We start from the raw sequence: 26,222 nt of genomic DNA on the forward strand, positions 1-26,222 counted from the left end.
GGGTTCCATTTCTTCTGATTACCTAATTTGGGCGTGCACATTTGCCGCGCGCAAACCTACCTCTTTTGGATTTGGAAAGGTTGGCATGTATACTAATGCTACTATGAATTCATTCAGAAAGTGCTCTTGCAAATGAATGGGGAAACGCTTTCCCCCAAAGTCCTTGGACTGAAGAACAAGATACATGCTGGAGTGTAGGATTTCTTCAGCCGCTCTCGTGAACCGATGCCATTTATAAAAAAACACCAGTCAAACCCAGCGCCATATAGACTGACTCTATATATATATAGATATAGATATATACATATATCTATATATATATATATCTATATATATAGATATATATATACTGTCTATATGGCATTGGTCCAGTGGCGGTTCTACCCAAGCTGCCACCCTAGTTGGCAGCTTTGTTTTGAAAGAAAAGTTGTGGCTCATCGGACATTTATGAGAGAAAATCTCTAATGTCCGAGTGCAAGTGAATGCAGCATTGTAACCCCCCCCCCCCCCCCCCCCCCCCGATGAGAATAATAAACTGTTTAAGATGATGACCTTACATGTGTAAATATATTTGTCTTCTTTGTGGGGGTCTGCCCCCAAAAAACCGTCTCAAGTCCTGAGAAAGTCAAATAAGACGGTGTGTAAAACTTCACTGCCCAGCCAAAAAAAAGTAACCACTTGGATTTAACTAGGCCAGTAGGTAAGGACTTTCCACTGGATAATAACTGCAGCGATGTATGTTTTAGCTGAATACACGTTGTTTTAACCCTAATTGATCCAGTTAGTCATTTCTTTAATGTTTGTTCTTTCTGATGTAAAGTCAAGGTTGTAACTGTTTGCAATGAAGTTGTGGGGCGCTGAACTGTTCCTTTGATCCTTTTGAATTATGATAGTAATCACTGGTCTTTCAAATTTGAAGGAGGGTGAGCAAGCATCTTGAGGAACATTCATCATTAACTCCTCCAAAAAATATAGTTTATTTAATAATAACACTGAATATGTGAATCATAACAGTGATTGACAGCTGATAGGAATAATATGATTGTTAATATTATCATATTCATACAGACACACATCGATGAGACAGTTAATTAATGTACTTATTGCAGCAGTCTGCATATTTGGTACCCCTGCTGGTCTAAGAGTTAAACCAACTCATTCAGTTAAAATGCATTAAATTACGTGTGCCACCTTATATATTGATATGTAAGGCTTTACTGATGTGCCACAATAATGTCACCTAATGTTATTGAGTTAAAATATCAATATTGTGGCTTTCCAAGTTAACATTGATTGATATGACTGCGATTAAATCATCATATACTTCTGCCAGGGGATACCACCCCTGAAATTCTCCTGCCACCCTCTTGCCACCCATGAATATTTGTCTAGATCCGCCCCTGCGTTGGTCAAACGTCAAACCTCAAAGGTTGGGAGAAGAATGTGGAAATGTTAATGGACTTGGAAGACATGTTTCATGTATTAATGTGAGGAAGGTTACATCCTCCTCAGCTGTTTAAGTCCCATGCTTCATGTTCCGTCAGGATTTATTCGCTATGTCTGTTTCCACTGCATTTAGTTTTGATCGAAACGGCAACTTTTTTTTATCTTAGCCAAGCGTAAAAACATTTTATTTTTATATTGGCGGTTTACATCTAGTTCTGGAGAAGAATGAAAATGTTGATGGAAATATTACATTTATAATGAAATGTGTTTCATGTATTAATGTGAGGAAGGTTACATTCTCCTCAGCTGTTTAAGTCACATGCTTCATGTCACGTCAGGATTTATTCGCTAAGTCTGTTTCCACTGCACTTTGCTGTCATGGCCTCCACATCTGCCGAGTCTGATTTCTCACATTCACTGTGACATATAGGCTACAGTATGTATGAATCAGAATGCACACCAGATTGGAGGCAGCAGCTTGTCCATTCGAAGGGTTGGAATTCAAACGGATGTAGTTTTTTTTAAAATTTATATTGTGCTAAAAATGCATTGGTTTTTTTTTATAGTGGAAATGGAATGTTGGCGATTTGCCAAAGCTGTTCAAATTATCAATAAATGCATTTTTTATATATATACGTTGTGTTTGGAGATAATTCATTACACTATTATACATTATTATTATTATATTGTATTTAGCCCAACAATATAGTTAATTTCAATCAATAGCTTGGGTCAAATGAACAACCCAATGTATGGTTTATATTTAACCCAGTGATATTGTTAATTTCAATCACTAGATTGGGTCAAATAAACAACCCAGCACATGGGTTAAAATTATCCAGCCCAGCACATGGGTGAAGACAACCCAGCTTGTGTTCTGTCCTATAGTGACTCAGCAGCTGGGTTATGATTGGGTTATTTTTTAACCCAGTAGTTTTAAGAGTCCTATATGTTTCTTTGCACACCTTATAACCCCCATCTCCTATTTGCCTTTAGTCATTACATTTCCAAATGCACACGTCTATTTGAGCCAAATAATGACTCTGACACTGTTTAGGTTACTTTCGTGAGAAGATATATAAACAACCACGCCTATTTTATTATTATGTATCGTATGCCCTCACGGTGGAGGAGGGGCAGAATAGAGGGGAAGGGTGTGTGATAAGCGGTGTCAAGACGCAGTTAAACAAGAACAAAAGTATGGCAGTGTGACTTTCAAAATAAAAGATTTAAACAACGTGTCCAGTAAACGTACCTTTATTTTGAAGTCCAAACCGGAAACGTTAAGTCTTATCACAGCCGACTTGGCGCAATCATTGCACGACTCGCCAGTTGAAAAAAAAAAATCATCGATAAAAACGGGGAAAACAGTGTTTATAAGTGAAATTAGTATAGTAAGCTTCGAGTAGGCTCGCATACAAGTATTTTTCTGTCGATAAAATGGGAAACTGCCACACCGTTGGACCAAACGAGGCCCTTGTGGTTTCAGGTAACATTAACATTTTTTTTAACGATGTGTAGCTCCTAGCATGGGCTCTTCCTGCCAGGCGTGATGAAATGCTTTATTCGAATGAAGATCCTTGGAAATCATTTAAAAAACCCTCTTACAATCTTTATTTAACAGCATGTAAGAAGCTAACATTGCGTGCGAAAAAAAAGACCACATAACGTACTTTAGCAGTTAAAGGTCTGCACCGTAATAAGAAAGGCTAGTTTCTCCCCCAGTGTTTAGTCTGTGTAACAAATGGACAAATGTATCGTATTTGGGCTTCGTGTTATCCGCTATATCGTACACACGTTTATGAGTTTCTTCTCCGTTTTATTCTGTTTTTCTCTCATAGTAATTCTACTACCAGTTTACTATGCTTTATTTATCTTGTTTATCCTGCCTTTGCTGTAATGCGTGTTCAAGCGTTGCGTAGTGGATTAGATTGGATGTGGGTTTTTTGTTTGTTTCTTTGCCACTATTTGCTCATGTAACTGCTTTAATTTCGATATTTTGTTGTGATTTTGGTCATTATATGGCTGGCATGGGAGAAGCTCTGTAGATGAGGTTATTTAAATGTCTTGCTTTTCTTCAGTGGTGAGGTAGGCACTTTTTTCTCTGGCGCAGAAGGAATACAGCTAAAATAATTACATTTAAATGGAAACACACCATCAGCTGATGTGTCCAAGTTTTGTTACCCCACATTGACATTGGATTTTCTTTTATTCAAAATGATCTACAATGTTGGAAGGAACTATAATCAGATCGCAAATCAGCGGATAATAACAATTTGATTTAAGTGTTCATTGTTAAGCTCCCAAGTCATAGAAAAATGAAAGCTACGTGCTGCTGCATTCTCCATTGATCTGATATAGATCCCTGGTGGACCTAAGACTTTTAGGAAATACTGAGCTTTGCCTCTTTTAGAAAATCTTTCCTTGGATCAAAATGTAGTATTGGCAGTGTCTTGCATAACATATTTCCAGGTGGCTGCAACTGATCTGTTAGGGCAGTGTTCATGTCTTAAAGTTGTGATTAACAAACAAATAAAAACTGCATTGGGATGTTCCATTGTGAAGCAACTTTTAAGAGCATCTCAGTTATAGAGGAACTCAGATTGGGAGCAGAGGCAAGTGGGCGTGAGAGTTGTGCATCCTGATTCCAGTAATTCCACAAATGCGAAAGGAAATCACGTGGTTAGATGCCAAAGCACAACTGTAAAGATGAGAAATAAATAACCCTGCTCATTTGCATGTTGTGAATAATGTTTTTATTACTAAATCAGAACTCTGCATCATGGAAACTAGAGTCCAGATGACTGGATTTTTTTTTTGTTGCGTGCTTTACATCTCATTCATTCACAGAGCCTTCCCCCCTAAACCAAGGCACTCAGGAATCCCAGATATGCCGTTGGTATGTTGCTCCAAGCATTTTCTATAGGACCTCAGCTTGTGACCATTTTAGTTGGCCATGGCATTTGGTGGGTTTAATTAAAACAATATTTGTAAATTGTATGAGTTAGATTAAGTTGTCAAAGAGCATGTCCAAACATAGATTTTCATGCTAGACTTTCTACTCGTGGTGAGGCTCTGGTACAGATAAAGTATGACATATTCGTTTTAAAAGTCAGTACTTATATATTCAAGCACCTCTTGTTCTCTGATATTAAATAGTTTCAGGCGAGACCAAGAGACATGTTGCAGCTTAAAGACAGACTAGCTCAATAGGTCATCATTATGAGCTTAGGGCAGTGGTTCTCAAAGTGGGGGGCGGGCCCCCCCTGGGGGGCGCAGAGGCATGACAGGGAGGGCGCGAGAGACCAGGAGGAAAAATGGTTATAAAATTATTATTTTTTAAAATCATAATTTGAAAAATTATTTATTCGAAAATAGTATGATACAGTACAGTACTATTACGTCTGGGTCTCTGTGTTTCATTAAAGCTCAGCTCTGTGTGTGTGTGGAACGAGCCATTTTGTGTGCGTGCACGAGCGAGAGAGAGAGAGCGCACCGGTACCGGAGATCGTTGTTGTTAGCTTCTGGTGCTAGCGAGCTACGCTAACGGATATAAGGAGTTTTTTCAACAACAAGGTGGAGGAGAGTCCTCTCCTGTCAGACTGAGAGACTCAGTGAGCTAAAGGACTCTCTCAGTGTTATCTCAGTGGGTATCAAACGTTTTGGTCACCATTAATGTAAACAATTATTTCCGAGGCACACCTTTATCATTATAGTTATAAAAAAATAAGAGATTAAATTAAAAACAGGTATGAAATACTATATGACAGTAAAAAAATAACAAAGTTTAAAAGGGTGATTTGTAAAATATCCATAAAGAAAAAGTAAATCTGTTTACAGTTCTGTTTCAAATGGGTGTTGAGCATGCCCCCGGACCCCCCGGTCTAGGTGGTGTGAGGTCCACACACCACCTATAAAAATAGCACTTTACCCCTTCTTACACCTATGCCGTGAGCTGATTATCAAGCCTTAATTGTAACAGCCGTGGGTACACTGTGTATATGTGTGGGGATTGTTGTAGTTTCAAATTCAACTGTGGCGACCGGTACATTAATGGGAAACCCTAAATGTTTGAGCACCCTCTATGAAACGTCAAGCTACCCCACAGCACCCCGACTATTTGTGTTGGCCACTGAGCCTGACTATTTGTGTTGGGGGGGCCCGACATTTTTTTTTCTCCAAATGGGGGGCCTGACAGAAAAAGTTTGAGAACCACTGGCTTAGGGTAAGAACATCGCTTAGTATTCCAAGTAGTCTGTGTCCCTTTTCCGGCTCTGCACATTTTATTTTGTAATTGTTACGTTTATTCAGTTTTTTTTGTGTTTGTATCTTTTATTTTAAATGTATTTCATGTTTTGTGAGCTGAGCTGTGTGATTTTATATTTTATGTATCTCTCTGTACACCACTTTGGTCTGGAGGTTTTAAAGTGCTATATAAATAAAGTTGGATTGGAATGCTCCCGTTTCCTGTGTGATATTGTTCAGTCACACACCAGGAGAATATTTTCTGTGTCAGATTGAGATTTATCCTTTATAGAGTTGCCATTTCACAGAAGGACCCTCAAACAAGTCTGTTAATAGAAACCCTGTTGGTGGAAATGTTAAAACACATCAGCAGCGTGCGTGTGAGTGAGAGATGTGGGTCAACATGTCTTGCTGTAATGTTTGGTTGTCGGGGGAGTATGTGTCAGTAAAGATAGTCCAGCTCCTCCCCTCATGGGTCTGTCAGTTAACATTTGACAGCTGGGAATATCACACTAAAGTCTCCAGATTAATTTATCAGACTGTGGCCGGAGTCTGACTGAGACTCTTTCTTTACATCTACATCTGGAGATATTGTTACTCTTTTTCCTAAAGTCCTGTCTTTGGAGAGTAACATACTATCTTGGATTTGAATGGAAATAACTGGATTAAAATGAAAATATAGGGGTTATTTAATAAAACAAATAACATGTATTTACTATGTCACATGCAGGTGAAAACAAACATTTTACCATATCATATGAGGACATTATCCATTCATTTTACATACTTTAACCAAATCATGCAGTAGGACCCAGTGCTGCTTTTTTCTGTGTATTATCTACCACATAAGTTTACTATTAACAAGTACACTTTATTATATTTAAATTGTTCAATAATCTACTTCGCTTGGACAATTTTCTGACCCTTTGTTACCCTAGTATCAGCACATGAAAGCATAAATAGGGATGTTTCTGCACTGGTGTGCATGTAGTTAATAAAACCGGTATAATGTATGGAAAAAATGGTTTGTTAGACTATAACAATTGCCGTGTAAATGTTGTATTTTGTTTACAAAATGCTGCAATTTAGTATTGATAATAAAATGTTGACTTCATTTCACTGTGATCAAACATTATCTTCTCCCTGCAGTAACTCAGATCACACCCTTTTGTAGGCCCATGATATGGACAACACCAGCACACGTGTTATACATCTCTCTTGCCAGGCTGGAGAGAAAGGTATTGTTACACAGTAGATAACAGAAACATACCAGTGATTGAGTGGGAGAGTAGTGTCGAATCAAAAGAGTGACAGCACCGGAAATCGGAGAGGAGGGGTCTGCTCCCAGTGTAACAGGAGAAACGATGTGGTCACTGTGGTTGGAAGAGTGAGGGTGGTTTGTTTTTATGACTGAACTGCACATGATCAACTTCCTAAGAAGCACTTGCAAAATATGTTAACTAGGTCACTGTCTGATATGCATTTCTCAATAGCTCTATGCTACAGTTGCATTAAATCTATTCCTTCCAATAAACTGTATGAATACAAATGTTTTTTGTACATGCAGACATAATTTCTAGTTGTCAAATTAACTTGAGTGCACAAAGAATATTATGAATGTCCAAAAATGTCAATCTAGTTGTTTTATTTTGACAGTGTATAAAAAGGTTTTAGCCGATAGCCAGGCATCTTGTTTGACTCTTTGAATTGTCTTGGCCTTGGAAATAAGTTTGTGTTGTGTCTTCGTTACATCTGCCAGCCATCCATTTGTTACAACTAGTCGATCTACTATTTTGCTTGCTGTAACCCAGCTATTATCCAAGCTGTGTGCACGCAGTTATTTTCATAACAAGTGCAAATAAATCCCTAAATAGATGCTTTAAAGTCTGAAGTAAACAACATCAATCAACTCTCTGGCCTACTGTATTTCACTCCATCCCTTTTTATTCTGACATTTATGAATTGAAGCTACTCCTGTTTTCTTCTTTTCCCGTGTTGATTTTATAACCATGTGACGTCCATTTTTTCTCTGTTGTTCCTAGGTGGCTGCTGTGGCTCAGACCAGAAGACATATGTGGTTGGAGGCTGGGCCTGGGCCTGGTGGCTCATCTCTGACATCCAGAGGTAAGGCCTCTCCGCTCTGGCTCCAAAATGCTTAAATGTCCTTTGAGAGCAATTCAGTCTTAAGTGGCGCAGTGCTCACAAGATCAGCCAGAAAGCTCTTTAGAACAGGGTATCTGCAGGTCCTCACAACAGGTTCACACGTCTGAAAGAATATTCTTTCTTATCCACATTTTAAAACTCCTGCCATAGATAAATATTGCTTTAATATGCTTGACCACAAACAATAACAATGTATGTCCCTTACCAATTAATATTTTCTTCATATTCTTACCCTGCTTTTGAGGGTTCTAGGGGTTTCTGTCTATCAATTAAGGGAGATATCTGTACAACTAGCAATAACTTTTAACATGGATGCACTTAATGACATGTTCATCATAGCGATTATCATAGTTCAACACAATTACTGCAAAATATTTATTTTTAATGCAGTTTTTTGACAATAAAATCCTTGGAAAACAACACATTTTTACTACTTTGCGTTTTCAATCTTGAAAATACATCCTAAAATGTCAGTATTTTAAGTTTATTTCTGCAGATACACTGAAAAAATATATTTTACATTAAGACTTTCCTGATCTTACACAGTTCAGTTGGAGATTAAACACATTATTTATGGTAAACTGAGGCCTCAGAATTAAAACATTGTTTACTAAATGTGCAAACAAACTAAAGGGCTCAATGCTGTATGTTGATTTTAAAAGCAGCTCCAACAATCCAGCTTGAGAAAAACACTGGAAAGATAAACAGATGGTACATAATGGCCAGTTCAGGGAAAGTTAAAAACATAATGTTTACAGAACTAACTAACTAATTCCCACACTCAAACGGAGACCAAAAGTTCAAAGAAGGAAATAGACTTGCAGACAGTTTTTTGTGATTTTTAAAACAAAGTCAAGTTTAAAACTACTTATAAATGTCCCCATGTATTCCTGTGAGACCTCAGAGTTGTGGCACTGTTTACAGTTTCTGATTGAATGTCAGTGAAGTTGCTTTATTGCAATGAAACAACAGATAATGCGCTTTCATGTGGCGTAACAGCCCCTGATATAGTTGTACCATCTGTGAAAAGATAGCCTACAGTTTTCCTGATGAATTTGATAATATTGCTTGTCTCTGGACCTCCTGTTTGTAATCGATGTATTATTTGGGGGTCTGCTTGTCTCTTTGTTTCTTCTTGCTAATCTGCTTTGCTTTGCCTGGTGTCGATCTCACCCCGTCTAAACCCAAGCGTGTCTCCTTCAGGTTAACCATTTCCCATTAAGTGTCTCACTTTGTGTTCCGTTGCTAGGAAACTTAATGGTAGACGATAAAATAGAGTTGATGCATGGCTGGATTTAAAAAAAATCCCCATTTAGAGACCGGCTGTCTCTCTTGCATTATTCTATTCTGCAATTTAGTCAACATTGCACATGTTGGATTTGAGAAACAGAGAGTGCTGGCCACTTCAGCTAAAAGCCCTGTGTGTGTGCATAAGGACAGCTTTATAAAAACACCGGGGGGAGGGCTGTGTGTCTTCCCGCTCATGATGCAGTAATCAATTTAATGTCCAGGCCTGTGACTCATTGATCCAATTCTCCTGGAAAGAAGTGGGAGGCGCATGCGGAGCTTTTAACCAGAGACTCTCCTCTTCTTAGCTCCAATGTCTTTGACTCTGACAATGAGTCAGTATTTGTTTTTGTTTTTTAAAACAGCTGTGAAACCAAATATCACTTACATAATTAAACTCACAAGTACTGAAGTGAAAGATCAATCAATATTTATTTATATAGCCCAATATCACAAATGTTACATTTGTCTCAGTGGACTTCACAGTTTGTACAGAACATCAGTATGACAATACGACACCCTCTGTCCTTAGACCCTCACATCGTACAAGGAAAAACTTCCAGAGAAAACCCCACAGTTTAAAGAGGAACATGGGAGAAACCTCAGGGAGAGCAACAGAGGAGGGATCCCTCTCCTAGGACGGACAGACATGCAATAGATGCCGTTTGTAAATCGAAGAGATAATACATTTACAGCATAGGTAGACCAAATGTTTGGAAATGCATGTGTGTATAATAAGATGATGAATCCACGAGGATGTCAACAATCCTGTGGGAGCCATCAGGGAAATAGTGTGATGAAAGTCAGGCAGGACCACAGTGACAGGATCAGCCACGACTCAGGATTCCAGCGTAGATAGACTCCAAAAAGAAATTTGGGGGAAGCTGGGTTATTTGGAACATGAGAGTACACAGGTACAGACAGAGAGAAGGAAGAAGTAAGGTGTCCCCGACAGTCTAAGCCTATAGCAGCAAAACTAGGGGCTGAATTATAAAAGAAACGATAAGGATTGTTTTCAGAGGACTTGTGTAATCTTCGTACAAATATCTATTGACCAAATAATTCTTTAAACACAATTTCTCATAAGTTGATCTCGCTCTTTGTCCCAGTTGATAGGAACAGTTACTAACGGAGAGAAACAAGAGAAGCTGTGTTGTAGCTCTGAAGATTTTCTATGAGGTGTCAGCGGCACACATGAAAAAAACTTTCAGGGCTAAAACCGGCAAAACAGGAGGTCGTCCTTCACCCTCTCCCTCCTCCCCCTCTCTTGACCTTGGTTACTTACATTCCTAACAGCTGTTGTCCAACTTACTGTTTTGCCTCTGCTATTCCCGCCCGCCTGCCTGCCTGCCTGCCTGCATAGAATGTCTCTGGAGGTTATGACCATCCTCTGTCGCTGTGAGAATATCGAAACCTCGGAGGGTGTTCCCTTGGATGTGACAGGGGTGGCTCAGGTAATGCATTTCAACATAAAAAAAGCAGTGGCTGCTGGTGTTCGCGGCCAAAGGAAGACTCAGGAAAAAGGTTCAACTAACAAGCTAACTATGTGTTTGCTTCTCTCATCTTCAATGCTTTTTTCTTCTGCAGGGGAGGGGACACAGTCAGCTGTCACTTATTTGGGCTGTGCCAATAAAGCTGAACTCTGAGTCACATTTGGCAACGGGGTCAATAAATGAATGCTATTAAAAATGGCCAAAAAAAAGAGAATTTGATCAATCCAATATTAAATCCAAATTTGGAATAAAGCGGAAAAATATGACAATCTAAATCCTTCACATTTTGAATTGACAATGGCATCTCATTTATCTCCGTTGTCGGTGGTCTGGAGTCCTTGGGTGAATGGTTTCACTTTGTCCTGTTTTTTTCCTTGTGTTCTGGCCCTTCCCTTCATTTTGCTTTCCCTCCGAACATGTCAATTTTTATTTTTTTTATTTTTCCACATTCTTCAACAGGATAACGCTTGAGATTATGACCCTGCAGCCCAAGTGTGAGGATGTAGAGACAGCGGAGGGTGTAGCTCTTACTGTCACTGGGGTGGCTCAGGTAAATCACTACACTTCTCTGGGAATACCAGTTCAGACTCCACTAACCCACACATCCCCCACCCCATACCTCCCTTTCTCTGGCATCACCCCATAATCACAACACGGGTGTTTTTATAAATGCTGAGGGCTCAAGTTTGAGGCACACTTCTATCTTTGACTAAAGCCCTGTGTCCCTGTGGCGACTTTTTCTGAGTGCCAGTGTGCACCCAGGGTTTTTTCCCTCTTTTTTTGGCAACGCCATTTTCCTCAAGCACTTCAAGTAAAACATATTTCAGAAAAGTGCAGGTGTCGTCACTGTAGAAAAGGGAGAACTCTTAAACTAACTCTTAAACTAACTCTTAAACTAAATTATGAAACATACTGTTGGACAGTATGTTTCATACAGAACCTACCATAACAAAGACTGAGAATCTAATTTCTTTGAGCGGATTGGCCAGGTAGACACCGACTGTTGATGCTGCATGAGTGTTGTACTGTTATCACCGTACGCAGGTTAACTTCCTCGCTCTATGGCTGCCAGATTGAACGTTGAAGCTCATTAATAAAAACAAGCATCTTCTGGTTGCTCCTCAAAGTAAAAAAACAACGTCATACAAATATTTAGTTGCAAAACAGAGAAAATCCAAATGGGCAATGGCAGTCTGTCATATAGCAGAGGTTATACGTTGTTGAGATAGCATTTTCATAGCAACAAAACAAATAAAAAGTGCAATTTGGACACGGGCCTAATGACACTAAGCAAAATACAGTCTGAGTCAAATTGTTGTCTGCATGATTTAGCCTCCATATTTGGGCTTAATACACCTAGAATTAACTCACCTGACTAAGCCGGCATTCAGAGTGACCCTCGCACCGAGTAAAAAGCCTTCAAACCAGGCTTCCTGGTTTAGTATTTGGTCAACCCCCTAGCGGGATATATTCAGTCTGAACCTGTTCCTAGTGTCGCAGGAGAAACGGGTCTGTGTAGAGCCTGATATGCATTTTAATATCAACCTGAATCTTTTGCTTTCATTGTCTGCTGTGTTTGTTTGATCCTGTTCAGTGCCAAAACGTTTTTTGTTTTTTTCGACCTGAGATGTGAAAAAATAAAAAGACTTGATTTGATATACTCCACACATAGTACACAATAAAAGTGAGCAGCATAAAGTAATGGACACTAGATAATGATATACTGTGTTTAAAGCATATATTATTACAAAGATATTGAAATTGAAATTCCTACCTCCATTGGCATAGGGTACACAGGACCATTCTTTACGATATCTCACAATCCTTTGCGGCACCAACATTTTAAAGAGTCGCCATTCTATTGCTGAGGAATTGGATTCTAAAATGTAATGAAATATTACATCATTGCATTTATCACAGTAATTATTATATTTCTTATATTAACTGTTGAAAAAAAAGCACTTCAAGCACTCTAATGAATTGTCCTTCACATCTTGACCCTATGTAATCTTCCATCATATCAACAGAAAGTAGTTTGAAAAAGATATAGAAAGTCATTATTAAATGCTTAAGTAGTTCAAGGAAAAAACCTTTACGTTAAATATTTCTACGGTGTGACTGTTGTCCCTTGAGTCATTTCCTAAATCAGTGTTTAAGCTACTAACATACATAAAAAGTGAAATATTTTGATGGTGAATTTTCCACTGAAAAACACAATGTACACACTATTTTCTGCATTTCTGTTTGCGCATGATCTTACGCTCATATTCATTTCCCTTTTTTTTGTCTGGCATGCTAGTATTTCCTTTTGTTGGCGTCTCGTTATCAGTTCTGTATTTTTACCACACTCAGGCCAGTGTTCCTCTCCTCTGTGTTGTCTTGCATGCCTGCTGACAATGAGCCCACTGTAGGGAGCTGAACGGCCCTTCACTCTCACACAGTTTACTTCACAGGGAGGCCCGTCGTTTGATCGGTCCAACCTAGACCAAAGACATGGGGTGTGTGTCTCCCATGGCAACAGGAGCAGTGTGTGTGGTTGTAAAGTTAAAAAGACACGTGCTGTATTTGATTAAGAAAGAGACACAAAGTAGAATGAACTTGAAAGTTAATTAAGAATTTAGTTTGAATTACACTCTTGCACTATAATCATGTTTTGCTTCACAATTTTGGTAGCATTTTTGTCTTTCTAAAATCCTGTCGATTGGAGACGACACAAAAAGGAAAAGGGAAAAAAACATTTTGAGGGAGTAGTTGTCAGGAGTGTAGACGCCATTATTTTTTATACATTTCCTGTACTTTTATTTTAAGTTTTTGTATCTTGAATGAGCTGTGCGTTAGGAGAAGGCAGGAGGAAGGGTGGTGTCACGAGGGGAATAGGAAGGGGGGGGGGGGATAGGGCCAGGGGTTAAATGGAAGAGATTCCCGTTGCACACCAGTCTCGGCCGCGGCACGGCTCCCCCTGCTGTGTGTCTGAGCTCGCGTGTGTGTGTTAGTTTGTGTGCGGCTGGCTGGCCGGCCTGCAGCCCTTTTCTGTTTTCAGACATGTGTTTCCTTGGAATGACGTACATCTTCACTGACTTTGTGTTGCCCTCATTCCTGTTATGAGTGCATGTTGCAAAAACAAAAACCATGTGCAGACCTCTCGCCTAAGGACCCAGCTCACTCTCTTTTCTTCCAGTTCCAGTGGAGTACAATATGACCCAAAACCTCCCGTCTTACACCATTTTGTTCCTTTCCTGCCTGTATACGTGACTTCTGTTGTCATCACTGAATGTCCTTGTTTTTATATTGTAAAGCTCAGGTTCATGCAATTGATTTTTCTTTTGTTTAATTTGTTGTAAAGGATCCCACTGATGGCATTTCCTGTAAATGATCCTGTTATTAAGATGTAATAGAGAAATACAGTAATTACCTCGATTGGCATTTAGATGTTGGTTTCAGGGTAATTATCCGGTCACAGAAAGTGGCAGGAAATATATGCACTTGCATCGTGCCATTTTTAGAGAAGTGATTTCATTTATAAGTACATGCCTTTGCCTGTTATCATGAGCCTCGTCATAACGGCATTGAGGCTCAAATTGTCTGCATCTTCTGCTATTGGTTACACATACATCCATCATTTATCAAGAGCATTAGACCATATGTCTCTACTGTTAAAGTGAAGTCACACACATTGAGCCTACAATACAACTATTATGATGTTGCTGTAAAACCGTTACAACCCTAATTTGAGAAGAACTTTGCACTGGAGTTGTAACGGAAATAATGTGCCTCCATCCCAGCAACTGCCACCCAGAGCTGTTTATTTAGTGCTTTTTCCTGTGTCAGTGTATATATCAGAATTACATCGGTTCATCAATACACAGCCAAGTCAATAGCAAGGATGCATGACCCAATTTGATGCACTTTTACACAAAGGCCTTTATGCATCCATCCATTGCTCTAATGCATTACAGGCTGTGTAAGATTGTTATCAAGTCATGCTTTATTTTTGTACTTGTTTTCCTCACATTACTGACAGTATAAGAGTTATAAAGAATGATATGTGTTTATTGATTCGACAGATACATTATAAGATGACACCACAAAGCTAGTACATGTCATGTTCTCACGAGTGCCACACCCACATGATGTCTGTATTTGTGCTGGTGTTTGTGGATGTGTGTTCAGCTGACTCTTTGTCCTCGTTGACACCAGGTGAAAGTGATGACAGAGAACGAGCTGCTGGGTTACGCCTGCGAACAGTTCCTGGGGAAGTCAGTGGTGGAGATCAAGAGTGTGATCCTGCAGACCCTCGAGGGTCACCTGCGTGCCATCCTTGGTGGGTAGTCTCTCCGTAGTGATTTCTCACTGTTTAATATTTAGTTTTTCCAACAAATGTGGACAATATATATCGATTTTCTCAGTCTCATCTTAAAGAGGCCCTATTTAGCTTTTTGGGGTTTTCATGTTGCTGTAGTGTGGCACATAGGCTTATGTGCATGTAAATGGACTGCAAAGGCTAAAATCCCACATTTTAAGGATTTCTCTTACAAGAGTGCCAAAACATGCAAACCACCAATGAAAGACATTAACACATTTCGCAAGGCGAAGATTGTAAATGGCTGAGGTCCCAGTGTGACGCAGTTTCACCAGAAAGTTGGTTGTGGGGGAAAATGCACCAAAAGGTCGCTTTAGTTCCTGGTTTGGCTGTTAGCCCTGGGCTTATTTAACTAATGCTAAATGGGCTTGACTTGAACTCACAATGAGTGTTGGTAGGTGTGGTATTTTAGAGCAGTAAGGTCAATTTGATCAGCTTGAACCCAAGGAGACAGAATAGCACTGAAGACAAACATCACAATCATCTCAATGGCAGGCTGTTGCTTTATTTTATTTAAATAAATCGCTGTTGGAAGTGGATAATGTATGACTTCCTCAGGGTCAGACTAGCAGGTGTTTGAACTATGAAGTGTAAAAGCTGTCATGAACTGTAGCCCAACTGGGTAGAAGATTGAATCACTATGGGGGAATTCAGGTCCATCTTAAAGGACAGAGAACCCGACACCATTGGTAGATGTGAGTGCTCGTATATCCAAAAATCGTTTTACATTTTTCCCGTGTTTAATGATTTTTAATAGTTTGTTTTGTTTCGTATTATGGCTAATGTGCCATTTTATTTGTGTTTTACAGCTGTATTCGTCTGCCTGTCTTGTCTGTGTTTTATCTGTTGTAACTTCGTTCATGCTGCCCTTCTTGGCCAGGTCACTCTTGGAAAAGAGATTTTAATCTCAATACGTCTTTTACCTGGTTAAATAAAGGATATATATATAAGATAAAAATGAGGACAATTTCACATGACATTATACGTTTGTCAACATGCTACATTTGCATAAAATTCATGTATTGAAAAATGTTACTTAAGTAAAAGTATGTTAGTTTAATCAAGAAAATGTACTTAAAGTATTGAAAGTATAGTAAAAGTACTCAATGCAAAAAAAATGCCCCATGTGATCATCATACTATTTTTTATATCATTAGATTATTATTATTAGTCATGAATTCATGTAAAAACAGGTACTTTGTTAAATGAAGTTACAAGTTTAAACTATAGATTCATCCGCTGATTATTTCTCCATTAATTGATCAATTGTTTTGGTTTGTAGATGTTCTGAAATAAGGGAGAACATCCATCACAAATATCCAGTGACACCTTCAGGGAGGTTTGTTATCCAACAATCTTGACTTCAAACTAAATAAAAAAGGACATTTGGCCAAAAAGTTTCTGTTATAGTAAAACACTACCTTTTCTGTACACAATTCTTGATCTGTGAAGTCTCTAAAGCTGGCAGAGAAATGTTGTAAAAAAAAGATGTCCCCCCTAAAATGTAGTGGAATAGAAATAAAGTAGAAGTGGCATCAAAAGAAAAGACCCAGGTAAAGTAACACACAATTGTAGATAAGTACAGATCTTGTGTAAATATACGTCCATCTCTGCTGTGAAGCTATGAAAGGGAAGGCACTAACTGGCGTTTCCATCCCTCAGGTACCCTCACTGTTGAGCAGATTTACCAGGACAGAGATAAGTTTGCTTCTCTGGTGCGAGAGGTGGCATCACCGGATGTCGGCCGCATGGGAATCGAGATCCTCAGCTTCACCATCAAGGTGAAACACATCAATTCTCTTTGCTTTCATCCATTCAGCCTCTGCTTGTAATTTGAGAAGTATTTAACCACTTCCATATATGTTCCTCACAGGATGTGTATGATAAAGTGGACTACCTGAGTTCACTGGGCAAAACGCAGACAGCCGCAGTACAGAGGGATGCAGACATCGGAGTGGCAGAGGCAGAGAGAGACGCTGGCATCAGGGTAAGAGGAGCTTTCAGATTAAATGAAAGCCACAAAGCCATTACAAAAACCTCCATTCTCTTAATAGCTTTTCGCTAATAGCTATCAAACCAACAAACTCCTCCTAATCCATCTCCATCTCATTATGTGTCTCTTACAGGAAGCCGAGTGCAAGAGAGAAATGATGGATGTCAAGTTCTTAGCCGATACAAAGATGGCCGACTCCAAACGAGAGCTAGAAATGCAGAAAGCGTCCTTCAATCAGGAAGTGAACACGAAGGTAAAGAGTTATATGGTTTAGATTTGTTTTGCCCAATGTTGTGAGTTATATGTAAGTATTGATGTAAAACCTCCGGTCCCTTTAGAAAGCAGAGGCTCAGCTGGCGTACGAGCTGCAGGCGGCCAAGGAGCAGCAGAAGATCCGTCTGGAGGAGATTGAAATCGAGGTGGTGCAGAGGAAGAAGCAGATCGTCATCGAGGATAAGGAGATCACCCGCACGGAAAAGGAGCTCACCGCCACGGTGAAGAGACCCGCAGAGGCCGAGGCTTACAAGGTGCAGCAGCTGGCTGAGGGACGCAAGTGAGTGGCTCCCACACAGGTCCTCTTCCACATTGCATAGCTCCTTATCATTTAAAGGGATAGTTTGAATGTATTGAAGTTGGGTTATATCAGGTAGTTATCCATAGTCATTGTATTAGCATCAGTAGATGGCTGATGGCACAAACTTCTGTGTGACTACTATAGTGCTGTAAACAGGGGCAGCAGCAAAAATAGATTTTAGCCCCTTTTAAAAAACTTTCGCTCCTAGTTTAGGGTGCGTTCACACCTGGCTTGTATAGTCCGGTTGAATCGAACCCTGGTTCGTTTAGCCGCTTGGTGTGGTTCATTTGGGTCGGTGTGAACACAATCTGAAACCTCTTAAGTGAACTAAACAACTGGACTCTGGTCTGCTAAAATAGGTGGTCTCGGAGCGCTTGCTTGCGAACTCTGGAGCGGTTCATTGCTGGTGTGAACGCAGTCCGTACCAAAACATAGAAAGCGTAGTATTTACGTGTCACAAGAATGCGGATGTCTTCAAAATCTTTGGCGAAAGAGTCTTTCAAGACCTCCGCGGTTGTTTAGTTAAAGAGTGAAGCAGAATGAAGTGTTAAACAGTGTCGTGTAAAGTAAAAATTCTCCGTCAGCTACATAAAAGTAAGAACACCTGTCGTCGGTGAAACGCCCCTCCTTACTGCAGAACGTCTCATTATATGTGTTATAATGTTTTTTAACGGACGTTATCTGATTATATAATCATATGCGTGGGCCGCTAGTGTCTGTTGATCTCCAGATTAACAGCTGCATGAGAATAACCTGCCAAAAGTGCCGATGCTCCATGGCGGAGGCTCCGGTAGAAACTGCCGGGATTTGCGTTTTTTTACCCCCTTAATGACCAATGGTTGAACAGCATTTCTGTGCACATGACCTGTTATTAAAGTTTATAGTCCATTGCAAACCGAACCTTCTGAATAATGAAACAATGTAACTAACTGTGGTCTGGTGCACACCAGAAAACGGACTATTAGGTGTGAATGCACCCTAAGAGTACACTATACTTAATGTATTTTAGTCAAAGAGACATATCTGAGTAGGAACTGAAGCACTATTAACTGAAGTACTTATCTATACTCTCAAAGCCACCAGACTCATTTTGCAGTTAAGTTGTGGTCATTTATTTTACCACAGTTACTCAAAACAAGAGAAACAATGTAGCTACAACACATGCTGGATCTACTGGATTTGAGGACCCTATTTGGATTTAATGGCACGTAATCATGCAACTGAATCATGAAATTCTTTTGCTTTCTTAATCTCCCTTATCCTGAAAACTAATCAAATTAGTTTAAAGCAGTTACAAATAGAAAGGAAATTATATTGGCCATTAAAGCTACAGCCCCTCTACCAACATTTTGAACAGAAGATTCTAAAATGCTTTCTAACAATGCTACACAATAACTACATGTTTAGGTTACTCAGGTTTTGTGATGCTGTTTCAGCACAATAAGCAAATCAGTATGACTGGGCCAAACTCTTTTTTATATGTAATTTGACCTGTACTTGACTGACTGCTGACAGTAAACACTAACAGTCCTTCTCCATCCCTAACCCCAGGATAAAGGCGGTGCTGACGGCGCAGGCAGAGGCCGACAAGATCCGCCTCATCGGTGAAGCAGAGGCCTCTTCCATTGAAGTCATTGGAAAGGCAGAGGCTTTGAGGATGAAGCTGAAGGCTGAAGCCTACCAGCAGTACGGAGAGGCTGCCAAGACGGCCCTGGTGCTGGAGGCTCTGCCCATGGTGGGTGATATTCAGTTTAACTCCAATGGTGTAAAAACATCTGGGTAGTCTGGTTTATTGGTCTGTTTACCCAACGTCTTCATTTGGCACCAAAGTCTTCAGTGTTCTTAAAAAAGGTTTTTCCCCTTACAATAACAATTAAACACATTCTTTCAGACATAATCCTGGTTGGTTGATTGACCATTGTGCGTCCCTTTTATAGTAATTTGCCTTGATGTCATTAGCTTTTAGAGAGTGCCCTATGCACTAAGACTGAATCCTTATCCCTTCACTGCATGTTCTCCCCCTTTCTCCTCTTTTCTGTCTATCTTCAGCCATACTATGATCAAAAGGACAAACACATCATTATTTCCGAAATGTTCAGAATATTATCCAATAATGCCATTGTTTTATAGTTATCTTTTCACAGTTATAGCTTGTAATTGCCCTATGGGGAAATACATGAATAGATGGCTCAATCTGGACAAAAATATTTAAAAAACAATGTTGAAGCCAGGGATCCAAATTGAAAGCCTTATATAATAAAACGCCTGATGTAATGATCCCGGCGGTAGATCAAAATGGTGACATTTCTGTCCTTAAGTGTCTGACTGTCTGTGTTTTGGCTACAAATGTATTATTGACATGGTATAGGAGCCAGAATTATCTAAATAGTATTACATTATAAGTCAACTGCATTAAACATAGTGCAGTTGTCATGTCCTTATGTAAAAAATAAGTCCATGTGAAGAGTAAAACTCTGCCAATAGTTAATACTTCCAAAACCTACATTTTCTCATGTTGCCCTAACATGCCTGGCTTATTAAAAATGAAGTAACCCTTCCGCCTTACAGATGCTAGTATTTATTTTCACATTTAAAATAAATATGTTCATGCCAATTCCTGTCATGTATGGTAATATGAGGAGTGTTTTGTCAGTGAAGTAACAGATGCTCTTGTGTTTTACCAGATTGCCAGTGCGGTGGCTGCGCCGCTTGCTAAGACCGGCGAGATTGTCATCCTGAGTGGAGAGAGCAGCCGTGTGACCGGAGAGCTGAACCGGCTGTTAGCTGAACTCCCCGTCTCCGTCAACGCCCTCACCGGGGTGGATCTGACTAAGGTGAGACACTGCTCCATATCATCAGACCTTTATCTCCAGTGGCAGCTCTACGACTGTCTTGTGATTGCTGGAAAATGTCAGCGGTTATTCTTCTTAAACAACAAAAAGGAATAAAAAGCAGCCATGAAAATGTTGTCAGTCTAAATATTTAAGAGAATATATTGTAGAATAAAACATAATTACAACAGCTGAGAGGGAATGAGTGTTTTTCCTCTCCTGTAGTGTGTTTATATAGGCTTTAGTGCTAAAATCCCTATGTTGCATCCAGTGCGAGTTTTCTCCCCCCCCACTTGAAACGCCTCCATTGGACTCCTTATTTTATAACACAATTAAATTACTATGTAAAACAGGCACTTGAATTGGTTAGTGCTTCCACACATTGTACGTGATACGCTAAGGAGTGGGACATCTCTTAATCGGTGTACCAATCACAAACGACCAGCCAGCTAACTAATCAGAGCAGAAAGGGCTCTGGTTTCAGACAGAGGGTGAAAAGAGGAGCTTTAGCACAGGCAGTATGAGGGGAATAAAGACCTTTGGACATTAAAGCATGGAGACATGTCACAGTAGAGACATAACAAATACAAATATTAACCTGACAATGAGCGTAATATGGCCCCTTTAACAATCCTTAGACCTTGTTCTTGCTCCTTGCACTCACATTTTCAAATTGAGTTTTCAATAAAAGTCAGTGTCTGATCACTTATCGTGCCCATACACTTTAAATGCTCAGGCTCTTCTACGGGCCGGTTGTTGAGTACGACAGGGAGGATGTTTCTGATTCCACTTGGTTTTGGCATTATAAGGCCTTTTGTTTACTCCTCTTCCCCCCCCCCCCCCGTCCTCTGTTCCCACAGATCCCGATGCTGCAGAAGTTGATGAACCCGCAGAGCCAAACCGCCATCTGAGGAATCAGGCCAGAGACTCCCAACCTTCTGACATTTATCTGCCTCAAGCATGAAAAGAGTTTTGTCAGCCTCTGACCCCTTATGCAACTGCCTTTTGACCAGAAACACTTGACACCAACCAAGAGTTCTTTTTAAATATTTTTAAGAGGTTATTAATTTTCTAAAGAATACAACAAAAAGCTGGGGCCTTAACTTCTATAGGACCAGACTATGTATCTTCTTTTGTTTTTGATTTGAGTTTTTAGACATGTTGATTATTATTACACTGCACTAGATAGCTAGGATTATATGCTGCGATCCTGTTCAGTCCTACAAGTCCTCCGAAACAGATGCTTTTAAAGGAGACATGGATGTGAGTTGGCCCACTTTCAATGTGGTGGATTTAAACATTATTTTAAGAAGGAGAAAAATGTCAGTTGTAGTCGAAGGAAAGGGTCCAAAACTTTAAGGCCAAATCTGAATATTGTCTTCTTGGAGTGCTCCACTTCCCAGTCGGGTGTTTTCATCCTCAATCAGTGAATTAGCTAGTATTAGGCTGAGCCCGTTGTGGAATAGGCAGCTTTAATTCCCTCTTTTGTTTTTAAAACTCGTATTTCTTCTAGATAATTAACTCTTACTCTGAGAAAATTGATGGATTACCAAACCTCTGTTACATTTAATGGTCGCTAGATCTCCACCCACTGTGATTGATATATTTTTGCAGTCATATTTGGATCACTTGTGTGAAAATTCTTACCTCGCGTCATGTTGCCCGTCTCCTCTTTCCGATGTACAGTGCCTGTTCACCACTCAAGTGCCCAGACCTTAGGATGGTGGTTTGGCTTTAGTTGGGTTTATATCAGAGTATATCACTGTGTTATATAGATGGATGATGTTTTAATATTGCTCCCTGTTCTCATAACTTCTGCTTTTACTAACTACTGTGTCTACTTTTGCGTATTTGTATACAGATTTAACACAAAGCCATACTTAGAAGACTAGCCTTAAGACATGACCCTTGAGTCTGAGCTTTAAATCATTTTATTTTGTAGTTTCCCCGAATGTCACGTTTTCTAACTCTAAACAGCCTCTATGTTGCCACTGTGTCGCTTATCTGACCTACACCCACAATGTGCTGATAAAGAAGGAGATAAAAGTGTCATGAAGTTGGAAGATAAGCATGTGATCATTAAACACGCTAATGGGGTTTGTGCTCGGGCGGTGTTCAGTTTGGTAAATGTAATGTCTAGCAGACAGGGTAATGGCCTTTTTTTTTGCAAATGAAACTTTTTTCCCTTTCTAATAAGGTTAATCTAATTCCTCCATATAGTCTGTTACAATCATTGTAATGCTAAGTTGTGAAATGCCTAAATTGTTTCAGTGTTGCATCATCACTCGACGCACAGTGTGCACCCAGTTTCCACCTCTAGATGGCAGGAGAGTCTCAGGATTATTGAGCCAGTTGTTGCTGCCTGTACGTTTTAACTTTTTATTTTTTATATCACACTCTGCATTTTCTTTGACATCTTTCAATCAGCTTGCAAGTAAATAAGGCTAACTTTTTTTTTTTTTTACGTGTTTTGCTTCTGATTAATCACATCGTGAATGATGATGAACCACTTTACGGAATCTGTGACAATTTGTTATGTTTTGCCACTGACGGTTTAAAAGTTATTATAGTCGCGCCATTTTCTTCATTTTCTGTGAATAAACATGAGGCTTGTGGCTTGTTTGGTCTGAGAACATGTCTGTTTTTGAATTGTATATTTACTCTGCCTGGTTCTCATGTGTTTCTGCAACTATTTTCCCTGCTGTAAATGTTGGTAAAACGCTGCCTGGCTTACCGTAGATATTATAATATTAACCTGTCGGTGTGTAAACTCTGTACCGTCATTTAGCTTTTAGCAAGCGATAAGCAGGATCTAACATCCATACACCTGACAAATCACCTGATCATACTGTCCCATTTCCAAACTGCAGCCAGACGTTTACAGCAAAATATCATTTTACAACCTGCTTCAATATAGATAATAAACATAATGTCATCTTTATTTTTTAATACATTTATGGGAAGTTATGCAGAAAGTCTGACATTCTGAGTGACCACTCCCATTTTGTCTTTATATATTTTAGTTTATTCAAAACTGTGTTTGTTGGGCAAAGGTTAAAGCATCCAAATTAACAGCTTTATCATCATATGTAACACTTATTCTATTAAGAAAGTACATTTTTGTTTCTGTACCCAGTGCCTTTGTTAAACAATGAAGAGGTCATTCATACTTCAATGAGCAGTTTGTTTGCTATTTATTATAAACTGTAGATTTCTAATGGGATATTCTATCGTGAATTTACTGTAAAACAAACGTATGTATTATGCATATATGATGTTCAGCTGTTTCTACCTTTCTCTGTTTTATGTACTTTTCAACATTCTGTACTGCAAATGTACAAAGGAACACTGACATGTATCTAGTTAGATGATACATATAAATGTAGTATTTACCAGATAATGTTTTGGCCATTATATCATGTGCCAAAATGTATAATTTCTTTATCTAATCAGAATAGTCACATTTCTGTTGCTGAGTGGCATTTTAGAGGAGGATGAGGTGAAAGACCAAACACTTAAAGACCTACGCCTTAACTCTTCATCTGACACATGTCCGTCTGTCGTCTGTCATCTCTGTTCAAATTATATTGTGGCTTCTCATGCTCCACTGGCCTTTTGGAGAACTGATCCAGCATGGCATTTCAAGCACGTGTTCATGTTACTCTGTGTGTGTGTTGCTGTTTTTCCCTATAATAAACGTTATACCACTTCCTGGTTGACTCGCTATCTGGCTCTTATTGGACATTAAAATAGTGACAAACTGAGGGTCAGCAACCCTCCTAAAGACAGTTCATATTCATCCTGCAGAGGGCAGTCATCACAAATACTAACAAAGGACCCCAAACACTACTGCTGCTAAGAAATATCAACCATAACAAATACCAGGTTCACTACTTTATTACAAATAAGAATTGTAATGATAAATGAAGTCATAGAACTGATCACAAGGTACTTATAAGTAACTTTGTTTTTCAGGTAATCATGCCTTGAAAAAACATCATTGAGAATGTGATTTGGTCTGTACACATGTTGTTCACTGTGTAATGTTTCCATTATCATACACTTACTTTCTTTGATGAGGCAACTTATCTTCCTGGGTGAAATAAATAAAAATACCCATACAATAAAGTAAAAGAACTCTGTTACAGGTTAAAGTACGGCATGCAAGATCCCACAGTTAGACATAAAACACTTACCTTGTTTAAAAAATAAATATTCACATAGATACGTTTTATACCTCTGCCATGCAGTGTTGGAAAGTAACTAAGTACATTTAGTACTGTTCTTAAGTGCATTTATGAGGTTCACATACTTTACTTGAGTATTTCTATTTTATGCTACTTTATACTTCTACTCCACTGCATTTTGGCAGCAAATATTTGACTTTTTACTTCACTACTTTTATTTACAACATTAGTTTGTTACTTTTGCAGGTTCAAACTATTATTACAGAAAATAAATCAAGTACATTATGATGTACTATTATGGAAGCAGTATAAAAACATGTGTAACAGTAACACAGCTGGAAACATGTGGAGGATGGAGAACACACTGACTACATGATGTAATGGCATCAAGATTACATTTCATTGTTTAAGAAAAGCTCTCTCCCCTTCACCAAACGGCAGCAGTTGTTTGATATTAAACTGTTGCATCAGAGCAGCTTCCTGCCTCCACACGTGCTGCAGAATGAAATTCTTATCTGAGCGCACAGTGAAGACGTGTGGAGCGTTTGTGCAGCAGATAAACAGACAAACCACCCAGATAGTCCCACCTCCATCTTTATCTGCGCCTGCAGGAGGGCTCACACCCACAGCCCAACTAGGGAGTGGGTTACCATGGTAACTGCCCTGTCCCGCCTAACTCGGACTGTCCTAAAGAACATATCTACAAACACAGCAGTTACTCACATAAGCAATATAAGACAGTCTTTACACTAACTGTGATGAATGGACCTGACCTTAAAGGGTCGGCCTTATATTAGTATTCTATTTCATAAAAAGATGACTAAATATAGTACCAAATGAAAATATCTTCAGAATCTGCTAGCTGCAAGTATTTTACATGAACGAAACCAATTGAATATAAAATATATACACTTATATGCAGTGTAAAAGACATGTGTAGACAACATGCAATGGTAGTGTTTTACCTCATATTTTCAACATTTCTGATCATCATCTATTTAGATTTTTCTTTTCTTTTGCAATTCTTTAGTTAGAAGATAGTTGAGAACATTTGACCAGTTACAATAATATATACTTGCAATGGCAGGGAGTATTGAAGGTTTGCAAGAACGGAACAGTATACATTGAAACCCTCCCCTTCACTTTATCCCTGTTTTCTGCATCTCATACCATTTTCATGACCTTTATACAATAACAAGGGATGTGCAGCAACAGAGACTAATCGACATAGTGAGGGACAATCCTGCAGGTGTTATTACAGTCAAATAAACAACACATCTCAATATTTTTGAGAAGACCGAGCACCATTTTATTTTGATGGTAGAACTGTATATCAGCTCATCAGCAGTTTGTTAACTCTATGAAATGTGACCGTGTCTGGCAGATACAGGAAACCCATCGACCATGACTTAGTAAATGTATTCCTTTGTAGGCAAAGAAAGTCATTTTTCCATTTTGTATATGTTATTAACATTATACCCATTCTTCAATTGTGGCGAGTCATGGGGCAGCCAGTATTTTGTGATTTTTACAAGCAGTTATCAGAACTCCAAATATGAAAAGTTAGATTTTTCATATCTTCCAAAATGTCACTGTTAGATATTTGCCATATGTTTTTTTCTAAACAGATTTTCAGACTTTAA

General features: G+C 39.1%; 2 protein-coding genes across 2 annotated transcripts in view; both read left to right on the forward strand.

The window, feature by feature from the left end:
* Positions 1–2,739: 2,739 nt before the first annotated feature.
* Positions 2,740–24,116, forward strand: LOC307017605 (flotillin-2a). Its single transcript, XM_079647227.1, has 11 exons — positions 2,740–2,935; positions 7,734–7,815; positions 11,094–11,184; positions 14,832–14,955; positions 16,657–16,775; positions 16,868–16,981; positions 17,121–17,240; positions 17,326–17,540; positions 19,113–19,296; positions 20,246–20,395; positions 21,253–24,116. The coding sequence occupies exons 1-11, from the start codon at positions 2,887–2,889 to the stop codon at positions 21,301–21,303; spliced, it is 1,299 nt and encodes a 432-aa protein (XP_079503353.1). The 5' UTR covers positions 2,740–2,886; the 3' UTR covers positions 21,304–24,116.
* Positions 24,117–25,081: 965 nt separating this feature from the next.
* Positions 25,082–26,222, forward strand: part of LOC307019839 (uncharacterized protein) — a gene marked incomplete at its 5' end in the record, with an annotated part of 7,349 nt that continues 6,208 nt past the window's right edge. Inside the window, one exon of the mRNA XM_079650943.1 lies at positions 25,082–25,220. Within this exon, the coding sequence (XP_079507069.1) occupies positions 25,082–25,220 (139 nt within the window). The remainder of the gene's footprint in view (positions 25,221–26,222) is intronic.

This window comes from Notothenia rossii, assembly GCF_949606895.1.
Source record: "Notothenia rossii genome assembly, chromosome: 9".
Taxonomy (NCBI): domain Eukaryota; kingdom Metazoa; phylum Chordata; class Actinopteri; order Perciformes; family Nototheniidae; genus Notothenia; species Notothenia rossii.